The sequence below is a fragment of the Cryptotermes secundus genome, unplaced genomic scaffold, assembly GCF_002891405.2.
Source record: "Cryptotermes secundus unplaced genomic scaffold, Csec_1.0 scaffold643, whole genome shotgun sequence".
Lineage (NCBI taxonomy): Eukaryota > Metazoa > Arthropoda > Insecta > Blattodea > Kalotermitidae > Cryptotermes > Cryptotermes secundus.
The window spans coordinates 868,750-895,677 of NW_019731276.1; the positions used below are offsets into that span (position 1 = coordinate 868,750).

The following is a 26,928-nucleotide window of genomic DNA, read 5'->3' on the forward strand; positions in this document are numbered from 1 at the left end:
TTAAGAATTCACAGGTGTAGCATAGTTTGCTGCGATGAGAAAGGCAGACCTGTAACTGTAACAGACCGCAAAGGCCCATAGGGTTGTGAGACGTCGAGGCTCTCACAATATCTAGACAGTAGGATCACGGATGGCAACAATGTTGTCAGCCTTACGCGCCGGCCGCTGGAAAGATTAGGTAAATTAAAGAAATCCAATGATCTCATCGGAAATCGAACCCGCGACCTTCCTGTTTGTAGCTTGTTCGGATACCATGGAATTGTTCACACAGTGATCTGTTGCTGTGTACCAGTCTGTACTGCGGTCATGTTTCCAGTTTACTGTCCACTGTGGCAGAAGTACGTGATTCTAGATCTGTTTATGTGACAATTCCTTCTCCTGTAATGTAGTTGTATATTCTCGATACTACCGTTCATTGTTTGTTTTGGTCCGTCTTCACGCGTGAGTTGTGCATCCCTGCTCTTATCTTCACTGGAGAGCTCCAACAGTTGTAATTCATCACATCCATGTTCACAAGCCTCTTCATTATATCATCATCTTGTTCGTTTCTTTTTTTTTGGGGGGGGGGGGCAGGGATGGTAAACATCTTGCCTTTTAATAACGTTAAGTGGCACTTGGGCAAATTTTTTCCGAGTACATCAGGTTCCCCTGCCATTTCCCATTTAACCACTTGCTCCGTATTGTTAATAATCCCACCAAAACAACAAACAAAATAAACTCCGTGGCTTGAGTCCGCAAGCGAACTATACCGACCGAGCAACCGCCGCTTGTCGACAAAGTTAGTGCCAACCTTACCGGATAGAGGGTGTCGTGTGGCCAGCGCAACGAATTCCCACGGCCGTTAATTTCGGTTTTCTAGACCGGAGCCGCTATTTCCTTGAAATAGCTCCTCAATTATCCTCACGAGGCTGAGTAGACCCCGTTCCATACCCACTGCTTCTCAGAAAATCTGGAAGTGCGGGGAATCGAACCCGGACCTCTGGATCTGTAGCCAGGAACTCTGACCGCTAGACCACAGAGGCGGTCTGAGCATCCTACCATTAGCGCTGTACGTATAGTCCCGATACTGACAGCGTCCATAAATAACAAGCTGAAGGGAACTTGAAAGACGTTAGATAAATTGCAGAATGATTCGTGAGCCAGATACTTTCCCGCAGCTGGCCACTGGACCGTGCAGATTAATTGGAAGAGATTCCTTATGCCCAGAGTTACTCTGGCAGTAATGCAATGACATTGCTTTTGGTCTCTGATTCTATTCCCAGCCATGGTATACGTATACTGACTTAATGTTGTTTGTTCGGTTCAATCGCGTTTTCTCAACTACGTATGTTGTGTAGCTTCGAACAGGAGGGTAAACTTAAATTATGAATCAGGAAGAATGTGAAAGATGACGAGCTGCGCTTATTTTAATGTATGGCTTCATTGGTCACAGGAGCCTGGAGACGATGCAGGGAGGAACACTCTATATAAAATCCAACATAAAACTGCTCGAAAACAGACCTGTTTCAGACTGTGAAGTGATTAACACTTCTTCAGAACGCTAGACAGAAAGAGAAATATACTTCCTATTAACAGATCTCAATAAAACAGGCTTTCGATAGTCCAGTAAAATTAAAACAAAAACACATAACGGCTAATGCTGTAGCTGAAAAGAATGAAATACTCGTAAACTTATCAAATCCTGTACCACGGAGGAACGACATGCTCGGAGATGATGTCCTCGGGACGTGAACTCGACGGATGAGTCCAACTCGGAATCGTGCCGCGTGGCGGGCGTAGGTATTAGCGATGCTGCACTTATGGATCCCTGGCTACAGATCCATAGGTCCAGGTTCAATTCCCGGCGCCACCAGATGTTCCGAGAAGTAGTTGGTCTGGAACAGGGTCCACTCAGCCTCGTGAGGATAATTGAGAAGCTATTTCAAGGAAATGTCGGCTTCGGTCTAGAAAACCGAGATTAACGGCCGTGGGGATTCGTTGCGCTGACCACGCTACACCCTCTATCCGCTAAAGTTGGCACTACTTCGCCACAAGCGGCGGTCGCTCGGTCGGTATAGTTCGCTTGCGGACTACGGGCACGGAGAGTTTGTACTTGAAAATGACATCTGTGCCACATGTTTAAAATAGCTGGTTGAGGAAATATATTGATTGACGGGTTCACTAACTGCCCGCATCTGCATGTGTTCGTGCATCGTTGAATTATCCCGTCTTATCGATTTTGTGTGTGGTGTACGGTACAAACAAAATGTGATACAAGCGTACGAAGGAAGTTCGGAATGACTTGAGTCGTGCGCTTGGTGTAACAAAACAAACTCCGTGGCCTGTAGTCCGCAAGCTAACTATACCGACCGAGCGACTTCCGCTTGTTGGTGAAGTTAGTGGCAACTTTTGCGGATAGAGGGTATCACGTGGTCAGCGCAACGGTTCCCCACGGCCGTTAATCTCAGTTTTCTAGACCGGAGCCGCTATTTCCTTGACATACCTCCTCAGCTATCCTCACGAGGCTGAGTGGACCCCGTTCCAGACCAACTACTACTCAGAAAATCTGGTAGCGCCGGGAACGCTGACCACTAGACCACAGAGGCGGTCCGCTCGTGACTCGCTCCCCTGGTTTAATTAAGCCGTGATGGTAGGCCTAGAGCCTCAAAAGTGCCATGTTGAATCCCCGTAAAATTTCAACAGCTAACAAAAAAGAATATTGATCGTAAAAAGAGTACTGTTATTACGTAAGGAACTTGCGCGTAGACACTTTGTTAACATGCATCCAGTGGTTCTCCAGGTAGCGTTGTGTCGTATTTCAAACTTGCTGTGTACTGGTACCAAATTCCCTGTATACGGAAGTCTTGAAGTTCAGTGCCCGTCACCAGGTTCCTTTAAGGAATTGTGTTGTTTTTCATTTTCACCAGATTGTGGAATTGTATGGACTACGACATTAATCTTTGTAGTTGAGGTTCGTAACATTGCTTCAAGACGCCTGGTAGTTTGTTTGCAGTTAAACCGAAACGGTCACAGTAACGGAAATGCTGGGCATAAGATTAATAGCTGCAGGGAAGAAAATATACCAGTTGTAATCGTCTGTATACTGTCACGTATTTCAGTTAGTAGACACGGGGTTTGGATTAATAATTGGATTTATTGAACTCTTACAAACCGTAACTGCAATTAATTATACCGCTATCATTAATTTACAGTTCGCTATGACACGCACTAAGTCCTCTGTGTCTTCACTGTGCTCTGCTTGGTAACGGATCCCATAACCGCTTAGACTCCTCGGCTTCCGTTTCTCAACGGCTCCAGTCCTAGCGTCTGGAGACCCTCACACATGTAAACCCATCACAGACTGACTGTAGGCTGCCGGTCGGTTAATTTGCTGCTGGACCTCGCCAGCATAGTCATTCTTGGCTTCAAGTCTCGTCGAGACCAAGTTCCCCCCTCACTGACATATACATGTTTGCCCCCATATGTCTTCAGGGCATAATGCTCAAGTAATTAAGCACAGGGATACCTTATTTTTACTTCATAAGACATTTGAAATTACAGGCGAAATGTATGAGTGATCTTGTCCTAGGGCCCCCAGTTGCCATATCGTTCACATGCAGGAAACCTTAACCCTTATATTTACCCGAGACACGTTTGCCCCACGTTACTCCAGTGGCTGTAGCTAAACACAAAACGGCACTAACTGCGGCCAGAAATGGAACATAATGATGTGTTGGGACCTGTTACATGGTCCGACCATGGGTTCATATCTTCCCATTCCCATGCAGCAGTAACGAATGTCAGCACTGATGCTGCTTGGTAGCACGCTCACTTGTATTTTTGTTCAGGTGCTGTACGAACTCTTCTCTGCAGTGATTGGGAGAGACCACTCAAGTTCAAAATTCATCTCCTTTTTACTGTCTCATTGAAAGGCCGCCATTATTTCGCTAATGAGGTTGAGATATACGACGACTTCTTGGGCGATCAGTACTGAGTTAGTGTTCAGTGTTCCGGAGACTTTCCGTCTCCATCATCAGGGCTTGCTGGAGATAGTGTCCTAAACGTTGTACACTGACTCCATATTATGGACACGGCTGATGGCCCCAGAGTACCCCACTACATACAGTCCCAGTGGAAGCTACATATCATATATCATATATATTTCGGGCTGTGTAGTTAGAATTCATTGGCTGATTGCAGGGTGCATTATGAATACCATGGATTTCAGCTGTAGGCAGTGCCATGTGCCAGATGTGCTCCTAGTTGCATTCACAACTGGAAAAACGCCTGTCGTCTTCATAAGCTCCGATAAATTCATGAAACTGGAAGATCTAGAAATTTGCGAACTGTTCTTGCAGATTGGGGCACGCGGTAGCGGTAGTTGGTTGAGGCACTATGCTACAAGCCGGAAGTTCCCGGGTTCAAGTCCCGATGATGTTATTGTTTTTTTTTTTCATCCTTCCAGCCGCACTATGGCTCTAGGGTCGACTCAGCCTGTGACAGAAATGAGTACCAGGAATGTTCTTGGGGGTAAAGGGCGGCCGGCGCGTAGGGCTGACAACCTTGCCGCCATCTATGAGCCGATTGTCTAGAAAATGTGGGAACCTCAACATCTCACAACTCTAGGGGCCTCCACGGCCTGTTACAGGGATACCTTTACTTTTTTTATTATTATTATTATTATTATTATTATTTATTTATTTCAGATTTCAGACCGATAGATGGCTGGATGATAGTAGTTGGTGCTCGTGAGATAAACCGAAGCTAATCATGTAAAACACGGAACTTTACAAAGAGTTTAATAGAATTAGTGGAAATTAGTATTTCTGAGCTCAGTTTGCATTATTCAGTCTGTATTGTCCCCCAGTGATTGAGTCACCCTTGGTTAGACGGATCGATACACGGGTTGTTACAGTGAGCATGCAAATTGATAAGACCAGAGTTATTTAACTTAAAGAAAGCAAAGACTTTCTGTTAGATCCAACTTTATAAATTCATTTTTAATATTTTGTTATTTATAACGCTGTGTATTTCGGGGAAACGCATCGCCTTCACCATCAGCGTCGAGGAGTAAGCGAAGCAAGTAACAGATGGAGGAGGCAGGATGCTCATCTTGCCGTCTACTTTTGTCGGTTTCGTGCCTGGTTTATTCTTCAACCCTGAAGGTGGAGGCAGTCTCTTTCTCCGAAAAGCTGGACTGTCTCCTCACTACAAAGTGTTAAACCCAGAAGATCACACTCTTCAGAGACGCTGCTGTGAGAACCGGTAATGACGATGCAGCACTGCTTGATGGATGTGCATGGCGAAGGTCGTCAGAAACTGACCTGAGGTGGGAGCACGGCGTTGCAGAAGCTGGGAAAGATGACGTATAATTGTGGCCGCGAGGTGTAGAATTCTCATCTCTCACGTCATCTCCGTAATACGTGCAATAGGGCCGCACCTGTCAACCTGTGGTTAAACGATGCAGACTAGAGGCTGTGTTTGTTAGACTGGCAAGTCTGCCCTTCGCTAAATGAAACACATGAAATGCAAGGCATGCGTTGCTTGTCTGGTGAAGCGAAAGGTTCGCATTATTTCATAGGTATATTTTTTGTATGATTATTTAATGATATGGATAAGAGGACTACAAAATTTATATCGGCAGTAAATAGTCTTCCTTTCATGTTCACTTTCTGCTGCCAGCTGCATGACTTGTTGCAGTGCAGTGTAAACAAACGCTCCTGAATGGGTGGCCACATCATTACAGGATCAGGAAACCCACTTGTCATGCAGTAAATGAGCGCCTTTAAGAGCAGTCTCTGTGTTGAGTTTGTTATTTGTATCATGTGATCGGTACGTTAACAGGCTCATATCGGGTGGGGGGTATCGTCCGAAATGGGAGAAGGGACATGGAAGATCTTGACACATTCCTATTAGTTTGTAATTTACAGTATGACGTTGCTGTCTTTAAATCTGTCATTTTTCCTCTCTGAAAATGAGTTATTGAGACTTGATTCTTTTACATTTTTTTAATATAATAATAAAACACAAGTTTTGGTATATCAGGTAGGTATGATCCACACTATACATTTAAAATCCTCGTATAACTTTCTAGTGATGCCATAACGGTCACTGTCACTGCTTGATGATGACACACACTCAACAGACGTTTTGTCCGGGATTCAGTACCACGAAATAATGTTAGTCTGGCAAGAGCCAAGTAAATTTGTATATGCCTAGAATCTGATAAAGGTTTGAAAGTCTTTAGAATTCACAATTCTTACGTTCAAATAAACTTCACGTTCATAAGATTATATTACAGCTCAACACATTATAAGTATTTATTTGTTCTAGTAACTTACAATTAATTCCCATGTGGAGGCTGGTTAGAATAGTTCCACCGTGGCCCTGTCGGTCATAGAGAGCGACGACAATGGAACCTGGTGCCTGGGAATATAGTTGGGCCACCCTTCCACTGGGGGACATAAATACGGAGACTTGATCCTCCAGGTTGGACGCAACGGTGACGACCTTGCTCTGTAAAAAAATATTTTGCAAAATTGAAAGAAGTGAAAACCGAATGGTCTAATTTACGTTGAACGACAAATCTGGCAGAGTCTTCTAAGGAAGGCTGTGGCTCAAAACGGTCTGCTTTGCCAATGATGATGACGGTGTACGTGTCATTAATGCATGTCTTGCTTTTAATTTGTTCCATTCCTCCACAAGCCATAATTTTATTTCTTTCAGTTTTACATTTCAGTGTTCCTTTCTTTTATACCCTTCTCTAAGCAGCCGTCTTGGATCTATGTACTCCCTATGCATACTCCATTTTGTTTCTTCCCAGACCGGATCTCTACCCAGTTCTTGATCCCCGTAGTGTTTGCTTATTCACCAATTTACATATACGCAACGAGTCTTTTAACCCTAATTAAAATCACATAGTACATTACATGTTTCCACCGTCATTCATCATCAGGCGTTTTAAAACTGTTTGTGGAGATTGCTGTGCTTGCGTTGTTCGATGCGAGTCCCATCACATACACGGTGTGTCCAGGATCCATTGGGAGTCTTTTTTTTTAATTTTACCCTGCAATGCCATCTGTTGGCGAGTTGTGGCATTAAGATTCTTGAAGTTTCAGCTGTGGCTGTCTATAATTTCAAAGCGCAAGTATCGCTGCATCGTGTGTTCTGACCTTGAATGTAACAGTACTCGTTCTGACGCTCGTCGGAAAATGGCGGTTGAACAGAGAGTCAACATGAAATTTTGTTTGAAGTTAGGCAAAACAGCCGGAGAAGCGTACGAAATGATGAAAAATGTGTACGGTAGTGATTTTTTTAGTCGCTCGAACATTTTTCGATGGTACGCTATATTTCGTGACGGCAGGGAGGACATTGAAGACGCTCCACGTGCATCAAAGCCGAGAACAAGTCGCACCGAAGAAATTGTGAAGAAAGTGACCGAAATCCTTGCATCAGACAGATGTGTTTCTACAAGACTCATCGAGGAGCTTTTGGGAATAACAAAAAGTACTGTGCATCAAATTTTGACTGAGGATTTGGGCAAACGGAAGGTCTGTGCGCGGTTTGTACCGCACACTCTGTCATGCGATGGAAAACATGCCAGAGTGGAACACTGCAGAGACATGTTACGGTCGGCCCAAAGTTATACAAAATTTACAGAATCAATTGTTACTGGTGACAAGGCATGGTGTTTTCAATATGAGCTTCTCACAAAGCGGCAGAGTGCAGCGTGGTTGAGGCCAAATAAGCCGAAATCAAAGAAAGCGCGCACGCAAAAGAGTCGAGTAAAGACACTGCTAAGCGTTGTCTTCGATTCCAAAGGAATTTCTGCCAGAAGGTCAAACAGTGAATTCTGATTATCTCGGAGCCCTCAGCCGTTTGTGGGCGAGAATTCTTCGAATTCTGCCTGAATATCGAGAGCAAGATTCCTGGTCGCTCCCCCACGACAGTGCCCCACCCCACAAATTAAAGATCGTGCGCGATTTTTTGGCCAGAAAAGGAATCACAGTCTTTGATCATCCTCCGTATTCGCCAGATTTGGCTCCAGCAGATTTCTGGTTGTTCCCAAAAGTTAAGTTGGCGATGAAAGGCGACCGTCACGACGCCATCCAGGACATCCAAAGGGAATCTACCTCAGTTTTAAATGCGATTCCACAAAAGGAGTACAGTGACTGTCTTCGAAAACTTTTCAGTGGATTCCAGCTATGTATTGATTCAGAAGGAGACTATTTTGAATGAAAAGAGTAAAATTTTGAAAATGATTCACGTCTTGTATTTTAATGAACACAGTCCTAACAGAGCCTGGACACACTGTGTATTCATGTTTTTCGTCTAGCTGGGCGTTGCCCCGTGTTGCGTTGTGTGTTCAGACCAGGAGTGTTGCATGTAAGACGGAATATCAGATATAGGTATCTGTTAATTAATAAACAAAGTGCAACAGAATGCTACAGTATAACCTTAAGATGATTAAGGTTTAACACCCCACCGATCTTCATATTCTGTATTGGATAATTAAAATATAAATGTCTAGTTTCCAAATTAATGTGTATATGTGACGTTTAATTTCGGATGATCATTTCTGTTGCAGGTAGCCGAGGCGATGACGAGAGTGATGGCGTTGTTGTGAGTACCTATATCATGATTAAAGTACAAAAGTTTGTCCTTGTGGTTGTCATTCTGTCTCGTTGACGCTGTTGTCAAAGTGGAATGTAAGCGAGGTCGGGACATAAATAGGAAATATTTGTCATTTGACATGATAGTGTCAGTAAGATCTTATCTACCCCCAGAGAGAGAATGCGCGCGCGTGTGTTTGGGGGGGGGGCGTGCATTAATTAGGTACCTTTTAAACAGATTAAACTGGAATTATCTGATATTGTATGTATACTTAGTATGCACCAATATAAAATAGCCGGTCACGGTAGCCGAGCGGTCTAAGGCATGTACTGTCTTCGCTCGCTCGGAAGCCGGGATCGTGGGTTCGAATTCCGCACAAGGCTTGGATGTTTGGCGTGTGTTTGCGTTTATTCTGTGTTTGTGTCGTCAGTTATTTAGGTAGAGGCCTTGCGACGAGCTGATGACCCTTCCAAGGAGTCCTACCGTCTGTAAAAATGATCAGTGAAACTGAGAAATCAGCTCTGTGCTCTAAAGTTGGAGTGAGAGGGGAACAAAGTAATGCGGTAGAAGACATGAGCGTCAGTGCACATTTGCAAGATGCACGGTTCGCTTTTTTATGTTGGTTATAAAGGAACTGTCAGTATTAAGCGGCCTCCGTAGTCTAGAGGTAACGTTCCCACCTCATGACTCGTGGAACGCGGGTTCAAACCCGGCGGAGGTCGTCGAATTTTTAAGGGCGGAAAAATTCAGGGAACAAGTCCTCCGGGAGGGACTTTAAGCCGTGTGTCCCGTGTCGTAGCTTTACAGCACGTCAAAGAACCTCATATCTCCAAAGGAGGTCACTGAGCCAAATTCAAGGACGTTTCCCGCCCAAATAGTCTCTAACACCTCTGATAGATGGGGGAAGCGTTATAGATACCGCCAAGCTAGTGGAGGCCGAACTCGCTGGCTCGGTCGGGACTGATGGTACGCACCAATATCCGTAGGATATAGAGACTGGTAGACTATCATAGAGGGAAGCACAATGGACCAATACTGGTCTAAGTGCGTGGGGAAACCCACCCTCTCCAATAACTAACTAACTGTCAGTATTGATACTGTATAGCTTGCATGGCAGAGAAGAATGTAATGGCGTTTATAGTGGATAAATGGGTCACAATTTGAAATAATTGTCTCAGGATTTCGTGTGTGGGACATTTGTTCCACCCATATGGCAAAGACCGCAACGGGGCATGCTTCGGCAAACTTTTCTAGGATCCTTATTTTCGGAATGGATGACTTCCTGTGCCCTTAATTCTCTACAAATCTCACATCGCCACATGTAGGTTTTCTACTGTTCTTGTACACCGTGGAACTCTCTGAAGGATGTTTGCAGTCTTAACCAGGACCTGAAGCGTGCCTTCAGTGTTTTGGCTGTCACTTTGAGCATGTTTTGTGAATGCAGTTCTCTAGTGTAAACATGATTTGTTGCTGTAATAAAACATTTAGGACAACGTTTTCAGGGTACTTTATTCTGTACGGTACGTTCCAGGTGAGTCTGAAGACTGACAGAACCTTCCCATAGATGATAAATATTCTTCCCAACACATGATGCGTCTTAAAACAGGAACTTAAACCAATCTCAAAAAAGCGTTATATCTCAGGAGGCGGAACTCTTCATAACCACCGCTGCGAGAACCTCAAAACAGCAAGATGCGCACCTCGCGATCCCCCCCCCCTGAGGGCCTGATTTTCTAGACTAGCGAGAAATACATATGTAATTATAGCATAAATGTTTATGACAGCCGTTTGCAGCAAAAGGTGAAGCTAACGGTCTCTGTGTTCAGGGAGCGCAACGCCATAGGGAGTGGAGGTTTTGCTCTACGCATTGTAAGTCCCGGGTGCTGTATCGCCAAGGAAAGAGCCTTTGTACGCACTAGATAAGTTGGGTGAGCCCCAGCTCTGGTTTGAACCTGGTGAGGAAAGAAAATACATTTGCCCTTGACGGGAACCGAGTCACAATTCGTTGGTCGTCAAATCCAGAGTCTAGGTACTGTGCAGACTGCAGTATCCCGGCTGCCCTGCAGAGAACGGAAAACTTCATATTAACCAACCGTCCTTTTTGCTCTGTAGACTAATGATGCCTTCAGTATCGATCGAGGTACAATCCCGGCATTTTCTGGAGGGACTGAGGAAGACCACAGAAAAACTTGGTCAGGATAGCCGATGGTTGGTCAAGATTCTAACCCCCCCCCCCCCACTACAAGCCCAGAGCATTATCTTTAAACCAGTCTTCGGTAGCTCATGAGTATTACGCGGATAGGTGAAAGAGAGTAAGAAACAAGAACTGAGTCAAGACCCAATTTGGAAGCAGTAGAATTGCTCTCAGTACAACCAATACAGATGAACCAACACCAACAGAGCAAATAGAGTAGTGAGAAACGCTACATTTTTAGGACAGGAACAAACATTTTCCAAGCTTGGTAGATTCCTTGGCAGTGCCTGCTTGTCCTTTTGGTAGAGGTATGTTTGAGAGAGGGTAAAGCTTTGGGTGGTAAGGCTGCATGGCTATGATGTGAACTTTCTTATGAGCAGAGGAGACAAGTTGAGCGAAGGTGTTATAGCCTATGATTAGAATTAGTTTTTTTTTTGTAGTTCTGGAAACAGTTTCCTCCACTCATATTGCGGACGGCAACGTAAACTGCGTTACCGATGGTGTCTGCCGTTCCAATTCCAGCACAGTGCCTTTGGTGGAAAAACAGTAGTCATCATTAGTCAGTGTGAGAAGGGAGGAGGAAAGATTCCCCTGCCTGACTTAATTACTGATAATGAGGAGAAACCTGCATCAATGTACATTTGGATAATGAGCGAAGATATGACTGTAAACAAACCACTTCCCACTCAACCAAATGTTGGCATTACTAGACTCTGCTTCTAGACGGTTCGAACCCATCGTTCAAAACCTGGGAACCCTGACTAAAGGAAAGTACTGTTACAGTAGAAGCAGAATTTTGATAAGGAGCCTGGATAATATAGATTTTTTTAAATGCCTTCCAGGTTGAAAGGTTTTTGAAAGTTACTAATACAAACTGACCAGCGCTCTTCGTCCTGTTAAAATAAAGAGTAGTATAATGCAGTAAAAACAACAATTTGATGGTCTACCAGCCAAGGATGACTGAATAGTTTGAAACATGTAAATTTTTAGATAAAGTGTTAGATACTAAATTATTTTATTGATGGTCATAAAGATGTAAAATAGAATTTTACTTATAGCGTAATATAAAAGACATCAGGATGCAAAAATTAAAAGAAAAGTTAAAGATAGACTTTGCTCCATGCTTCATGATGGCATTGAACGATCAAGGTAACTGTAGCTGAATCTGGGAACAGTTGTTCCAAAAAGAAAAGTCAAGCTTCCAAGGATTTGCCTAGATCACGTAAAATTTCCATGGCTGTTCCTGACCGGGTAAGGATGGAGCCTCTCCAGTGGCTTCTGTATGAGTTCCCTGGGAACTACTCTGAATTTTGCTGCTTAATGTTGAATTAGTTCAAATGCAGTAGCACAAGATTATACAACATTCATCTATGAAGGGATTGCTTTCAGAACCACACAGTGCAGGCTAGTAGAGGCGTTAAGAAATGTGATGGGCTTGGAAATGAAAAGTTAACACCACTTAGAACAGTAGTACCCGCCATATAACCTGGAAGCAAAACAGACATGAGTAAAGCCAGGAAACCCCACCAGCATCAACAAACCACAAATTCAGTATTCTCAAAGACGTTTAAATTATTGAACCCCCACAGAGCACACCTCTCATGTTCCATGTCAGATGCAGTGTAACTTCTGTTACAAGTATATACATATTTCTAGGTTCAGTACAGCATGCCAATAAGTTTCAGCTTGTGATAGAGTCTTGTTATTATGTTTGGGGCATGCGGTAGCATAGTGGTTAAGGCACTATGCTACAAGTCAGAAGGTTGCGGGTTCAAACACCGATGAGGTCGTTAGATTTTTTCAGTTTACCTAATTCTTCCAGCCGCACTATGGCCCTGGGGTTCACTCAGCCTCTAACAGAAATGAGTACCAGGAATTAAATAAATAATTTTCCTGGGGAGTAAGGCTGACAACCTTACTGCCATCTTTGAGCTGATTGTCTAGATAATGTGGGACCCTCAACATCTCACAACCCTATGGGCCTTCACGGCCTGTTACTGGGATAGCTTTACTTTTTTTTTTTACTTGTTATTATGTTTAGTTGTGTGATGAATGAATGGTAATATGACTACAGTTATGCCTGTTAGTACAGATAAAGATAAAATTAAAATATAGTTCGCCTTGTGCTTAATCAGTGAAGCACCACTTTATGAAAGTGTATGGGAAATCGGAGGTGTAACTCCATGCCTTCTTAATTTTGACACTAGGAGGAAGTGAGTGGTCAGCGTCATGCCATGGACACTTTACCTCCCCAGGAAAACAGACCCTTGTATCTATTGGATAGGTTTGTGGGCCCCATAGTTGGTTTGGGAACATAGGTGAAGAGAAAATTGCCCCTGCCCAGAATCGAACACCTCTCTGACCTTGTAGTTAGTGGTCATTGGCATTGCCACTCTGACCAGTAGCTAAACCATTGAGTGACTACTATTGATATGAACAGTTCAGACCATGATTAAATGTGCTACAGGTTTCACTTCCCCATAAGCCTTCATGGTGTAGTGCTTAATTCGTTGAGCACAGGGATATCTTTACCTTTTTTTTTAATTCGCTTAGTGGGGGCTGGAGTCCAACTGGGTCCATTCAGCACGGTGGCCACTGATTGGCCTATTAACCTGCCCTGGATGATTATAATGATGGAGAATTTGGTGGAATGAAGATTGGCAGGGGAAACCGAAGTACCTGGAGAAAACCTGCTCCAGCGCCACTTTGTCCGCCACAAATCCCACTTGACCGGACCCGGGATTGAACCCGGGCCGCTGTGGTGGGAAGCCAGTGACTAACCGCTTGAGCTATGGCACGGCCTACATCTTTACCTAACCTTATGGGTTTCATAATTCTGTAGTGTAAGCCTGTTACTTTTTTATGTTAAATTTAAATTTAGAGTAACCCCTCTGTTTAGTTAAGTAACCCCTGATATTTGAATAATATTGTTAAATTGTTTGTGTTTATTTGCATTTTAATAAATAGGTTGCTGTGTTAGATCTGTTCACTAGTTTAAATTAACTTTGATTGTTTAATAACCAAGGAAATTAGTTACATCTTGGTGTGGCGAAATAAGACAAACTTTCAAGAGTGAATGAATGCTTGGTATGATTTAAATGTGGTAATATGCTCAGTATATGAGTTCAGATGTTCAGAGTTACAAAACAGAGAATCTTTATCTTGTGAAATAATCTGATACCATCCACCTTTTGACGTGCTATAGCAATTTTAATTAGTCTTGAATTTTTATATTTTATTAATTGCATGAGATGTTTACTGCATGAAATCGTTTACTATGATTAGACCACGGATATATTGCTCTTTTGGAAAGGAATATTTTTCGGCCTTTGAGGACTAATCCCTGGTGATTGTAGTGGGGACAAGGAATGACATTCTGGGAAGCACCCTTTAAGAAGTCCAGGATTGCTGCTTGACACTGCCCTGACATAAAATTTTCTTTTAAAAACCATAGAAAATCAGAGGCAGTTGTTTAAACTTGGTATTATTTTTGGCGTAACATGGCAAAATGCATCCATATATGACTGAAATAGATGCATACAAATGAATTACATTTCTGCCATCACCATTAGTTGGTCTACTCTCTGGAGCCAGAATATAGTGCAGTCTCATGTGTTTGTTTGCTCACAGAAGTCTGCAGCAAAGCGAGCAAGCAGTGTGCCTAGACGAGGAGCATTTAGTGCAACTAAGTCTGTCCCATCCACACCTGGTGAGTAACATTTGTGTTTTGAATTACCTGCTATCGCACATCACTGAATATTTACATTATAATCCTTGGTTAATGGTTGCCGTCTTGTTCTGTTAATTCATGGTTCATTTAAGCATGCTATTAGTAGCTCAGACTTCAGGCCTTTAGCATTGAGTGAATGAATAATGAATTGGTATGAATGTGGAAGGACGTGATCTTAGCCTAATTTTAGGTATTACCTCAACCTTTGCCTCAACAGACCGAAGATAATCACAAAACAGATGAACATTATCCAAGCTGAGATTTGAACCCAGGTTATCCCTAAAACAAAGAAGCACTGCAACCCCTACAATTATTTAAAATTCTGCTTTCACTACAGACACATGAATTGATTGTGGTTTCGTTATACTTGAGTTGCGTTAATGTTTGCATGTTGAAGCTGTAAGGAAAAAATAAGTGGTCTTTATTTTCATTTCATTAACTGTATGCATTGAATTAAACTCTGATCTCTTATAACATGCCGGTCTAGAAACCTGAAATTAACTGCCATGGGAATTTGTTGCACTGACCACACGACACCTTCTATCTGCAAAAGTTGGCACTAACTTTGCCGACAAGCGGTGGTCGCTTGGTCGGTATAGTTCACTTACTGACTAAAACCACAGAGTTTTTCTTGTTCTCTTATAACATGAAACTGGTATTTAATACATTTTATGATGTATCAGTGACTTAAGCAAGGTTGTTTAGAAAGGGTTCAAGCACAGCTGCAGCTGGAATCAAATTGTCAAGTGAATCTCTGCCTTGAGCATGTTGCTGAGCTACTGCATTTATTGCACAGATCCAGACTCAAGTGATATCTTGCATGCTGATAACTACTGCAGGTGCAGTAAGGATTAAGAAGCAGTAGTTGTTTGTGTTTCATACGCCTTTGTGGTGTTCAGGCACTTGTGATGTAAGTCATCCTGACGCACAGTGTGCTGTAAGTAAGGGAGTGTTACTGAACAGTTCCATGTTTTCTGCCAAACTTCATAGGTATCTTGAAACTACCTACCCAGAATGCATGATATCATCATACAAATGTCATTGTCATTTTAAATGTTGCATCATATCAAAATTGTTCGTGCAGTTTCAAGTTTGTTGTTTTTATTTCTCCAGAAAAAGAAAGCATTATGTTAATAAATTTGAAATTTCCATGGTTCTGTCTCCATCTGGAACTTAAAGACCCACACTGACTGATTCTAGCATTATTAGCAGCTTGTTTGTTACATGTTATCAAATTAATTTGCATAGCCACCATGTGACTTTGATGAAAATGAATTTATGAAAGTGCAGATATATACATATTTCATAAAGGACAGTAGCAGAAAATTTCAAACACATCTGCAAGATTGGTCAAAAAATTTGGAAAAGACTGGCATGTTGACTTACAGAAAGAAGGATGAGAGGAGTGTACACTGCTTTGTGCCTTGAAGCATGTAATGTACCTCTTACAGTTTAATTGAGAGAAAACATTGAATTGAATTCTAGATATAATTAAATTGTAGTGCACTCAATTTCACCTGTTACTTCACGACATGTTTCGGCAACATAGTGCCATCATCAGGTGCCCTAATTACGCTAAGCTATTGCATTGCTTGCCATTATATATCTTTGTAAAATTATTTTAAAAAGTGCGTATTCGTCAACTATAATAAATTTACACACACTAAAACTTGTTAAGATTATTCATCTTATGTGTTTTAATTAAAACTTGCATGTGGCTCTTCCACTATGGGGGTCATTTTTCTTATATTCTGTGTAAACCGTGTCTTGTGATGTGTGTTCCCTTTTTAGCTGCGAGTGTTGTAATCACTCGCAGCTAATATATATTCTGGAAATGTGGCTTGGATGTGGAAAAAAGAGAAACATGCAAAATTTTGGTAGTGAAATTACTTGGAAGATAGAGAAAATAATAACCAAAGTGGATTATAATTGCTGTGGTACTCTAGATTGAATTGAACTGACTGAAAGGAGGGGGCTGTTTTGCAGTGTAGCACACTAATGTATGGGAATAGTGGCTTGGTGCAGTGCTGCTGTGTGTTGAGAGCAAGTACTCGCATGATGTATGTGATTGAGATGCTTAAGCAGATTGTAAGACACCTGGAACCCATCAGCTGCACATGCATGTTGACGTATTTCTCTAGAGATTTACGCCTGAATTTGTACCTGAAACTTAAAGTGCTTAACTTAGACATGCGTAATATTAGGAGCTCTACTTTACATGCCCTCCATCCAATGATGATATCCAATACTGAAAAAAATACAAAACAGAGGTGTAAAGAATCCCTTCTAAATAAGTGTTTTGTGTGTAAATGATTATAACAGTCCTCTTGTACAGAGAGACATCTTGTCATTTTGAAATGCTGCTTGCAGCTGTCAGCTGAGTAAAACACTATGCCAGCAGTCATGAGAAATATAAATGTTTCTTAGCAGAATAATTCATACTTGTGAAATTTATTTCTCATTAAAATCTGAAATAGTTCCATAAGAATTTAGTATCATGTTTTGCATATATACTCGTAGTGTCTTTGGGGGCTGGTACACTCAGATTTTATTTAATGACCTGGAAATTTCTGCACCAGGGGAGTCTAATTACAGCAGTCATTATTTTGCAAAGTCATAACACAACTTTTCGAGATCTGGATGGTCCCTACTTTTAAGAAAGGAGGCCTATGTCTAAATTGGTGAATTGGCTTTGCTGATCGGTTCTAGGAGGCTTTGAGTAACATTGTGCCATACACTAGGTGTGTCTGTTTATGTTTGTGTTCTGTGCTAACATGTTTCTTACATCCTTTGCCCCTTTCCTTCTGTGTCCCATCTTCTTCTTGGATTGCTGGTGCTGATGCTGCATGCTGAACAGCTCCCACTGGGACTGGGAGCAAAATATGCAGAACATCCTCCCTGCGACGGGCAGCATCATCTGCAGGAGGTATGTACAGGTACTTACTTAGTCTGCTTTTCTGCTTAGTCCCTGTGCACTGCCAGTGACAACATGTTCTTGGATTTCTTATGGCGTTACTTTGATGTTTCTTGTTCTGGTCCTGTGAAACAAGTTAATGAACAATAGTTTTATTGTTTCCAGATTTTGTGTTTCATACAGTATAGTTTTTTAAGGTTAAAGCAAGCAGGTACAGTAAAATCTTGGTTATCTGAATTCCCATCCAACCAAGAACATTTTCAAAGAATGAGAGTGAAATGGGTGGGTGCATGGGGGAAAAGATAAATATGTACAAAGATTTGGTTAGAAAATTCCAAGGGAACAGACCACTAAGGAGACCAAGGCATAGATGAGGCAGTGTTAGAGGAATAAGGTACCAGGTGATGACTGAACTGCTTCTGCTGAGTGTGAACATGACGATGAGCTGCCAGGTTACATACAATCAGGGAATTTCTTTGTCAGCTGAATAAGTATCAAATTGTCAGTGGTGACCCTATAGCAGTGGCTTGGTTGGTTTGATTACTTTTGTGCATCATTCCAGTATGAAACTTCTTTGGCCTTCCGCTTCACTGTGTTTTATAATTTGACTCAGTAATTCCTACTGCTCTGTGTACATGGCTGGAATTGTGTAATGGAGAGTGGGCACCTTAAGGTCTTCACAGAATTTCTTGTTTTATAAGAGAAATTACTTCCTTCCATTATACATAACAGCAAACATTAGCATGGTCTCGACATTGTTGTTGCACCTGTGTTCCTCACTTTTTGAACTAAAGAAGAAAATATGTGAAGTGATACATTGTCTAATAGTGTGTATCATACATTAATTTATTTTTAACAGGCCAGGCTGGTGCAGTGGATGAAGAGACATTCAGTAAAGCATTTGAAGATGTTCCAACACTTCAGTTATTCTCTGCACGAGAGCTAGAAGAACAACTGACGACAATACGTGAAACAATTGCTGACCCCAACAAGGACTGGTCAAAGAGGGTGGATGCAGTGAGTAGCACTAAATCATCATTCTTCATTAGCTGAGGGCTGTGTGTCCTACTAAGGTGTCTTATTCTGCAGTTTAGGTGTTGTTATGTTGCCTGTCATTCAAGAAACTAAGTTTGCTCATGTAATAAACTATGGAACATTTTGGACAAGGTGTCCTTTTTAATGGCATAGAAATGTTGTAGTGACCAGGCTAAAGATATTACACATCTGCCAAGTAACAGTGAAAAAACGATTTATGACAAGTGGAAGAGTACCGCACACTGTAGAATCTGATATTTGTTTTGCCCATGGAACCAGTGTTTCTTCAGCTGTCGTTGTAATCACTGAACACCTTCTGGTCAGATAGACAGTTAGAATCTACTGCAGCTGACCACCGTCCTACAGATGCCACGACTGTCACTTGAGATGAGACCTTTGTCCCGGGGATACCGGGGCTTCAGATACCGGAATGGAAACACACTTCGGGGTTTATGAATTATGGGGTCTCCAGAACCAACATCATGTGCCGTTTTAAATTAAATTTTGCCTACAGAGATTGTCAATCTTTACATTAGTCCTCCTTCAAGCTCTCCTCTCAGTGATCACTCCCGTCGTCATTACTTTTATTCACACCAATTCACTCCCAGCTTGCCGGCTGTACACCCTACTCGCTACCTCCTCCTGTAACTCACTTCTCTCTTCTCTGTCTGCACTCCAACTGCCCTCCCACTCATCCTCAGGCAGCTCCCAGCCACAAGTCCCCTAGTGGCCAGTAATGGAAAACAGGAGACATCCAAGGGTCATGCTAGGCACCAGTCCTGCGTCTGTTTTCCATGATGTCTATCTTAAACCTTTTCAGGTCTCCAAGGCACACGGGCAGGCAATTCAAGACCCCCTCTGGCAGTCCCCTAGTGGCCAGTAATGGAAAGCAGGAGACATCCAAGGGTCATGCTAGGCACCGGTCCTGCGTCTGTTTTCCGTGATGTCTATCTTAAACCTTTTCAGGTCTCCAAGGCACACGGGCAGGCAATTCAAGACCCCCTCTGGCAGGTCAAATCATGGATTTATCACTCAAAATCCTTGCCTGTCTTGACAGAAGATAACACTAGGAGTAAAGTGGTGACGTTAAGCAGCATAAGCCTAAGGAGGACTATGTTGAATTACAACTAGACGGCCCCGGGTTGGTACCTCATCATAGGAGTGCCTCTTGGGGTGTGAAAAAATGCATAAACTGGTCATTCATTTCATCAGTAATCAATAAACTGGTCATAACCACAGTTAAATAATTTTCAGTGAGGGAAGTACGGTTACACTACAGACTTTGTTCATACGTAGGTTCCTTTTGTTGAATTTCAGAACTCAATATGGTTATAGATTAAATCGCTGTCTTGCTCATTTCCACGAGTAGAACGGGTAGAGGGGATTGACATGCTCGGAACATCCTGTCAGTAATCTTCAATGAAGTTACCATTCACTTAACACTATAAATCATGATGGTAATTAATGTAGATTGTAGCTGTATTTATTTACATGTAGTTTATTTAATGATGATGTCAGTAACTCAGATAATGCAACATAGAATGATTGGATGATAGTGGATAATAAATTGGAGGGGATATAGGAGGAACTGGTCATGGCCTAATTTGAGGAACTATCCCATGATTTATCCGGAGGGACTGAGGAAAGCCACAAAACACCTGTCAGGATAGTCTCTGTCTTGGCTGAGATTTGAACTGGGAACCTCTAGAATACAAGTCAGCAGCAAGGAGCATTACCACTTGAGTCCTCTTGCTTGGTAGTTAACGTAGAAGTAATACAATTTTTTAAATACAGATTCTTGTTTTTCAGTCTTGTCTTATATGCAAACCGCCTGCCATTGACATAATATTTGAAACAAAGGGTGATATATGGGATTTATGTGATTCTCAAAATGTAGAATGTTTTAATAGCCTTTATTCTGTTGGTTTGCTAGTGAAGGGGTGTTGTGTATTCCTGCAGGTGGGAGCAGAATTTCAAAGTATTACATTAATAATGCAGCAGTTTATCATATGGGCTGTTAGCCTTTCTTCAGAATACCTCCGCCAAAAATGAAAACAAAGCAGTTAGTTTGGGACTTTATTACTGGTGTTAGTCATTCATTTCATTTTCGGTGAATAAGTTTTGTCAACATGCAGTACAGGATAAAATATCGTGCATACGTATGGTGGCAAACTGCATTCACTTCCCAACCGTTGACATGTTGGTGCTGCTGCCTTTGTAAATTTATTTCATATTTTTGACCATATAAAGAGATTATAACCTGAAATAATGGCCAAAGGATCAAATGCTTTTTAAGAGTTAAGTGAAGAAACCAGGTACAGTATTGTATGAGAACTGAACTAGAAAAGTGCGTACTTTTAAAAAGGAACAGTACAATTTAAATTTTAAATTTCTTTGCATAGAGGAATTGTGAAAGCATTTTCTTCTTTACTTGACAGAATTTCATACCATAAATTATGTGCCTGATTTTATCCCACGGCACTCTACTTTGAGACACCACGCTTCCCTAAAAAGAAGCCGTATATTAGTTGTGGAAGTGACTATATGTAGCAAGTAAACATAGTGTCATGCTTGATAATTCTAAATTTCACCACTAGTGTACTTTGCTTTGCTGGGCTATAATTTTTATGTTACAAAATGTATATGTTTACAGGTATTATAATTGAGCTTACCAAAGAATTCTCATTGATGATGGGGATCAGAGTTGTCTGCTATTGCAGCCTGCTTGCTGACATCTCTCACCTAGCACTAGTGTAGAGTAAGCAATTCGATGAATAAGAGTGAGTGGTTGTAGAGTAAAGGGAGGAGAGTAGATGGAGTGCAGGACAATTCATGAGAATTCTTTGCATGACTCCATTTCAACAAGAGCAACAACAATAATTTGTCTTGGACTGTTATTTGCACTGCACACTGACCACTGTGAGACAGGTGGCTTACTGATTCCTGGAAAACTTTCTTATGTTTTGTTAGTCCATGATTCAGAAAGGTTTGGTAGCCACTGGGTTGAATGTTAGTTATTAGAGTGTGATGTTCGTCCATAGCTCAAGAAAGTGCGATCACTCCTGATTGCTGGGGCAGGAAATTTTGATGAGCTGTACGTTCACCTCAGGTTATTGGAGCCACCGTTCCAGACATCTGTCAAAGATCTCAGGTATGTCATCACAATGCACTGTCACTGGAATAAGATAAGAAGGTTATGTGATACATAGAAAGTGAGAAAATGAGTTTCAGCCTTACTTACTGAGAGAGAATAACCCAAATGGATATTGTTATTGAACTGTTGTTTGTTCACTAGCATAAAACCATGGGAATTGTTAAAACTAAATTCTTCATCAATATTCAGACTCAGTAGTTTAAAGAGTTCTGGAAGTGTAGCTACATTTGTGCTATGATATGAAGCTTGATAGAGTAACAGCGTACACTAAATGAGTCTGCAATCTAAAGGAAATGTTTGTTTGAAGGTTCTTTGTAAAGACAGACTTCTTCAGAAACACTGAACATTTCTTGTTTTTCAGTTTCTTTTAGACACAGCATCAGTAAATGACACTCGATGGTTGACTGATTTTTTTGGGCTCTCAGGTACAACATAAACACTGAAAGGTACCATAAATTCACTAACGTCTAGTATTTCAACATTACCACCATGAACTCAGGGCTTTTTTTGTTTTTCACCATGTACCTTTGTAATCTCTCCTTGTATCAGCATGTAACAAAAAATTATACTGAATAATCTCAAATGCAACAAATGGGTGGAGCCTTAAAAATAAACATCTGTCTCTAGCTTCAGTCTTCCACTGATCTGCTCTTATACACTGAGTTACACTTTCACTGAATGTTCATGCTGTCAGCAGTGGCTCTTTTGTGCGTGTGTGTGTGTGTGTGTGGGGGGGGTTGAAAACAGAAGCAGTCTCAAAAGTCTCAGTAAATTTCTACCAAATTACATGGCATCACATCATAGAAGATAGTACTCTTTATCACCACTACCATAAGAACACTAATCCAACAGAGTAAAGTGAATTGTTTTTCTGCTGGGTGCACTACTGAGAGTTGTGCCTGGTTTGTAGTCTGTAACATAATATATTCATAATATATTCTGCAAGCATACCGGCATTCTCTTTCACTCTCACAATTTCTGAATCTTTGAACTTGTGAGTGAATATACTCGTAAATATCTACATAAGTGTTTGATCATTCATTTGGAAGCCTGATGTTATGAAAATGGAAGTTTTATGATGTGACCTATGAAGGCTTCGTGCTATAAATGTAATTTCAATCACAGTAAACAAGCATGGCCATGGCATATACCTACCTGCCCTTTACATAATATGCTAAGTATGTTTCCTTATGAAGATTATAATTATGCTTAAATTTGGAAACAGTTCAGTGGAGTTGATTCTGACCAGAAGTTTTTAATAAAGAAATATTCTACTGAGAGGCAATGTTTGGATCTGAAGTCTGCGGTGCAAATGTAACCAAGAAATTTACTCTAATTTCATACATATGTTTGAAATATAGGGATGCAAACGTCAGCAAAACAAGAAAGTTATAATAAACTGAATTTTAGGAAAAAAAAATAGGTTTGAAAACAAATGCAAGTGCTGTGATGCTGTATTGTTACCTTTTTGCAGATCACAGGTTGTCCGGGAAGCATGTTACACAATAGCATACCTGTCAGAGCAGTTGGGTCACAAGTGCGACCACTTTGCAGAGCATCTTCTCAACAGTCTTATTAATCTGATCCAGAACTCAGCCAAGGTGAATTAATGGCCTCATGGTACACTGAAACTACGTTATCATGACGGTTTTTCCATCTCCATATTATATCAGTCTAAGCCACAGGAAATGTAAGCTTCATCCTCCATTTTCTGCTTTAAAATGTTGCTCTCTCTATATCCTATATGATCATTTTGTATATGAATGTGGAGATAAAAGTGTCCATTAGCACTCACACTATTTTGTGTGTAATGTGAGCTTCCTTGTGTGATAGTAAACTCACTTGCATGGAAATTTCTGTCTTTGTGCTGTGTGGTCTGTACCAGCTTACTATTGTTAGGGCAGTGAAATCTAGAAAGGAATGGCTGGCTGAATGTGTATTTTGGATGAGGGATGCAAGATATACATACAGAATTTTGGAAAGAGGCCACTTGGACATCAAAACAGTGCCAAAGGAAATTGAGTTTGAGATGAATGAAACAGCCTCAGACTGGGTATGGTGACAGGTTTTGTTATTATACTGATGTTGATCCTTTCAGTTATGCTACTCCAGTGTTTGCTGTTTTTCATTTTAGAATGCCTGCTAAGAGAAAATCCCTAAAATATATTCTAATAGAGTGATTTTTATAAGTTTGGACCCTCTCACTCCTGGAAGAAAAATGGGTTGGCAACATGCAATTAAAATAATCAATTAAAATTAAAAAATCTTTCATAGCACATTCAATGTGAGTAGTATTATAGTTCTTTGGACTGTTTTATTTAAATCATTGAGGACTGGAAAATTTGCACGTTACAAGCACATCAGGGATACACTACAGGGGAAGACTAAAAGGTAATCCCTTTAAGATTTATCATTCTCAAAGTATATCCATCACATGAGCCTAGAGCAGATATTATGGTATTGTTGATAGCATTCATGTTTCACTTGAGATTGCTTTGAATCTTGGCTGATGCTCAGCTACCATCAGCATTTCTGTCCTCAGTTCGTTCAATAAAATCTTGGAAGATACTGTGGCCACTTCCTTCTATATCCTTTCTCAGTTAACTCATAATCATCCTGCCATTTAACACTGCGTGTGTCATGCAGTTGCAGAACATTAAATGAACCAAGATGCAATCAGTCATGACTGAAGCCATGAGACAAGCCACAAGGTCCCTTGTGGAATTTAAAGTTAAGTGTGGTGAAGGTTTATATATCTATGCATTTGACCTGTGCCTCTGTTGTATGTCACTGTAGGTAATGGCATCAGCTGGCTTGGTGACAGTGAGGTTTATCATTCGGTACACACATTCACCACGCCTGATTCCAATAATCACGCAGAATCTCAACTCCAAATCAAAGGATATCCGCCGGGCTTGCTGTGAATTCCTTGAACAGCTTCTGCACTCCTGGTCAACACACTCCCTGGAAAGACATATTGCACTCCTTCAAGATGCCATCAAGAAGGGCATTGCTGATGCAGATCCTGAGGCTAGGCTGTGTGCCAGAAAGTAAGTGATATTTGAGACTAGGATGAGCTAGACTGACTCTGGAACCCATTCTGCCCCTTATCCTGGTTTTCCTGGGAGCTCTTTCCCCAAGGATAAAGGGGCCAGAGTGTGAAGCTGGCAACTTGCATCTACTGCCAAAGTTATTTTTAGTGTATATATTCACTCCCTGCCACATGTCTTCCTGACATGGTTACTAATTGGCAACAGGAACAATTTTACTTTCTTTTAGAACCAGACTCATGTTGTTAATAGAAGGCATTCTGGTCCACCACACCATTGGACATCAAATAAGCAACAGCACTACTGAGTGTGACCAGTATGATTTAATTACATAGAAACCTTTACATATTTTGGTCCTTAAGAGACCATCATTGGAAGGTGCTGTTAATGTGTTAGAATGTTTTAAAATATTTTAAAATCACTTTAACTGATAATACATATATGTATATTCATCATAGAAGCTGTGTATGGCATCTTTAATGCTCAAGATATTCAGAGAATATCCTTCATCATCTGCAAATAAAATACAGATTCATATTAGATAAATGCTTATTCATATCTGGGCTGTTAAATTTTTCACCTGGAAGCAAGATAAGCTATATTATCCATGCCTTGCACTGTTGTGTCAGCATATCTGCAGTTCAGCTGGCCATGGCTCACATTATTGTGTCACTAGAATACCCCTGCATTGCAAGCCAGTTTAAGCACTTAATGACACTAATATTCTCCACTGCTCTACACAGACCTTTGCTTTCATGCTGTGAGTTGAATAAACTATGATCCTAGCAGAGTTTGAATGATTGGATTTATTAACACTTTGGTTACAACCTCTTTTAATTACCCTCAAATTACAGCGATATTGATGAGTTACACACACTTCGTACACTACAATTCCCAGTCTTCACAGGTCTCAACACAGAAACGGTAGCAGTCTCACTGGATCACGCACCCCCAGTATTACACATAAACACAGTCTTTAAATCACACTTTAAGTGTTCACGGGTCTTCTGCAAACCTCCCCTGGCTGTCTCCTATCGAGAACTCTGTCCCTGTCACTTAAACACTCTGAACTGACATTATATAGCCTCCACACTGACCATACACAGAAAACAGCCTATATTGTTGAAATGTGTGATGGCTAGCACTGTTGCAGTAGTGTGATGTCATTGCTGCTGTGCTCAAGTCTGTTTACTGAACTGTTAACCTAGAAGCGGGTTGCATAACCTTGTTGAGTGCGCTTATGCGACTGAAGGTTGTTTACAGGTCATTGTCTAGAAATGCTCTGGCCATCCATGTTACAGTACTTTATATAATTATGATAAAATAATTCTATACATAAGTAGTTAAAGCAACTTTCTACACAAATAAGTACAATTATGTAATCAGTCATGTCAGATTAATTTGTAAAATAGTATCATATGACATGAACATTGACCAAAGTTCAGTCAAGAAGTAAAGCAGTTATGATGCCAGAAGCAGCATGGTTTCAGGGCATGTTCAGTATGAAACATCACTCACCAGAGGTTATGGTTGTGTGGTAACAATTTCTCTCAATCAGATAGTATGAATGTTGATTGTTGTCTCAACCACAATTACAGTGTACATACATACATACATAGCATTCCATAGATCCATGAGTTAGTCAGATGACCTACCGGATGTGGAATTTGTCAAAAATCGTACAATACATATATACATGCACAATTCAATTTCACATAAATAGTAAGGATTTCACAAAAGTAGTAAAATATCCATCATAAATCCATACATTAACATATACTAGATTTTTTTTTTTCCCCTGTGTTCCAAACAAGAGAAAACATTACATACACTTTATGTTGTTTGGAAGCATAAATTCCTCAACAGAGTAAAAGGAGTGTGTAATTAAGTATCTCTTTAGTGCTACTTTAAATTGTCCCTGTTTATCTATAAGAGTTGTGATATTTGGTGGTAGATTGTTGAAGATTTTAATGCCAGTATAATATGCACTCTTCTGGAAACAAGAGAGGCTGGCAACTGGTCTGTGAAGCTGATTTTTATTCCTTGTGTTGACATTGTGTATTGTAGAATTGGTTGGAAAAAATTCTTGGTTTTTTACAATGAAGATCATTAAGGAGAATATGTATTCACATGGGAGAGTTAAGATCTCTAGCCTCTTGAAGATATTTTTACATGATTCTCTTGGTTTAACACCAGCCATTATTCTAACAATTTTCTTTTGTAAGATGAATATCTTCTGGCTGTAAGATGAGTTACCCC

At 41.0% G+C, this 26,928-nt stretch overlaps 1 protein-coding gene across 9 annotated transcripts in view; it reads left to right on the plus strand.

The window, feature by feature from the left end:
* LOC111866848 (CLIP-associating protein 1-B) overlaps positions 1 to 26,928 on the plus strand; it is a 206,452-nt gene that overhangs the window by 124,975 nt on the left and 54,549 nt on the right. For 8 of the 9 annotated variants that reach the window (XM_033752436.1, XM_023856165.2, XM_023856162.2 and 5 more), the window contains 7 exons: positions 8,567 to 8,601; positions 14,417 to 14,495; positions 17,374 to 17,442; positions 18,290 to 18,447; positions 21,507 to 21,616; positions 23,094 to 23,220; positions 24,416 to 24,669. In XM_033752436.1, coding sequence (XP_033608327.1) covers positions 8,567 to 8,601; positions 14,417 to 14,495; positions 17,374 to 17,442; positions 18,290 to 18,447; positions 21,507 to 21,616; positions 23,094 to 23,220; positions 24,416 to 24,669 — 832 coding nt within the window. The remainder of the gene's footprint in view (positions 1 to 8,566; positions 8,602 to 14,416; positions 14,496 to 17,373; positions 17,443 to 18,289; positions 18,448 to 21,506; positions 21,617 to 23,093; positions 23,221 to 24,415; positions 24,670 to 26,928) is intronic. The other variant, XM_023856168.2, reaches the window with a different exon arrangement.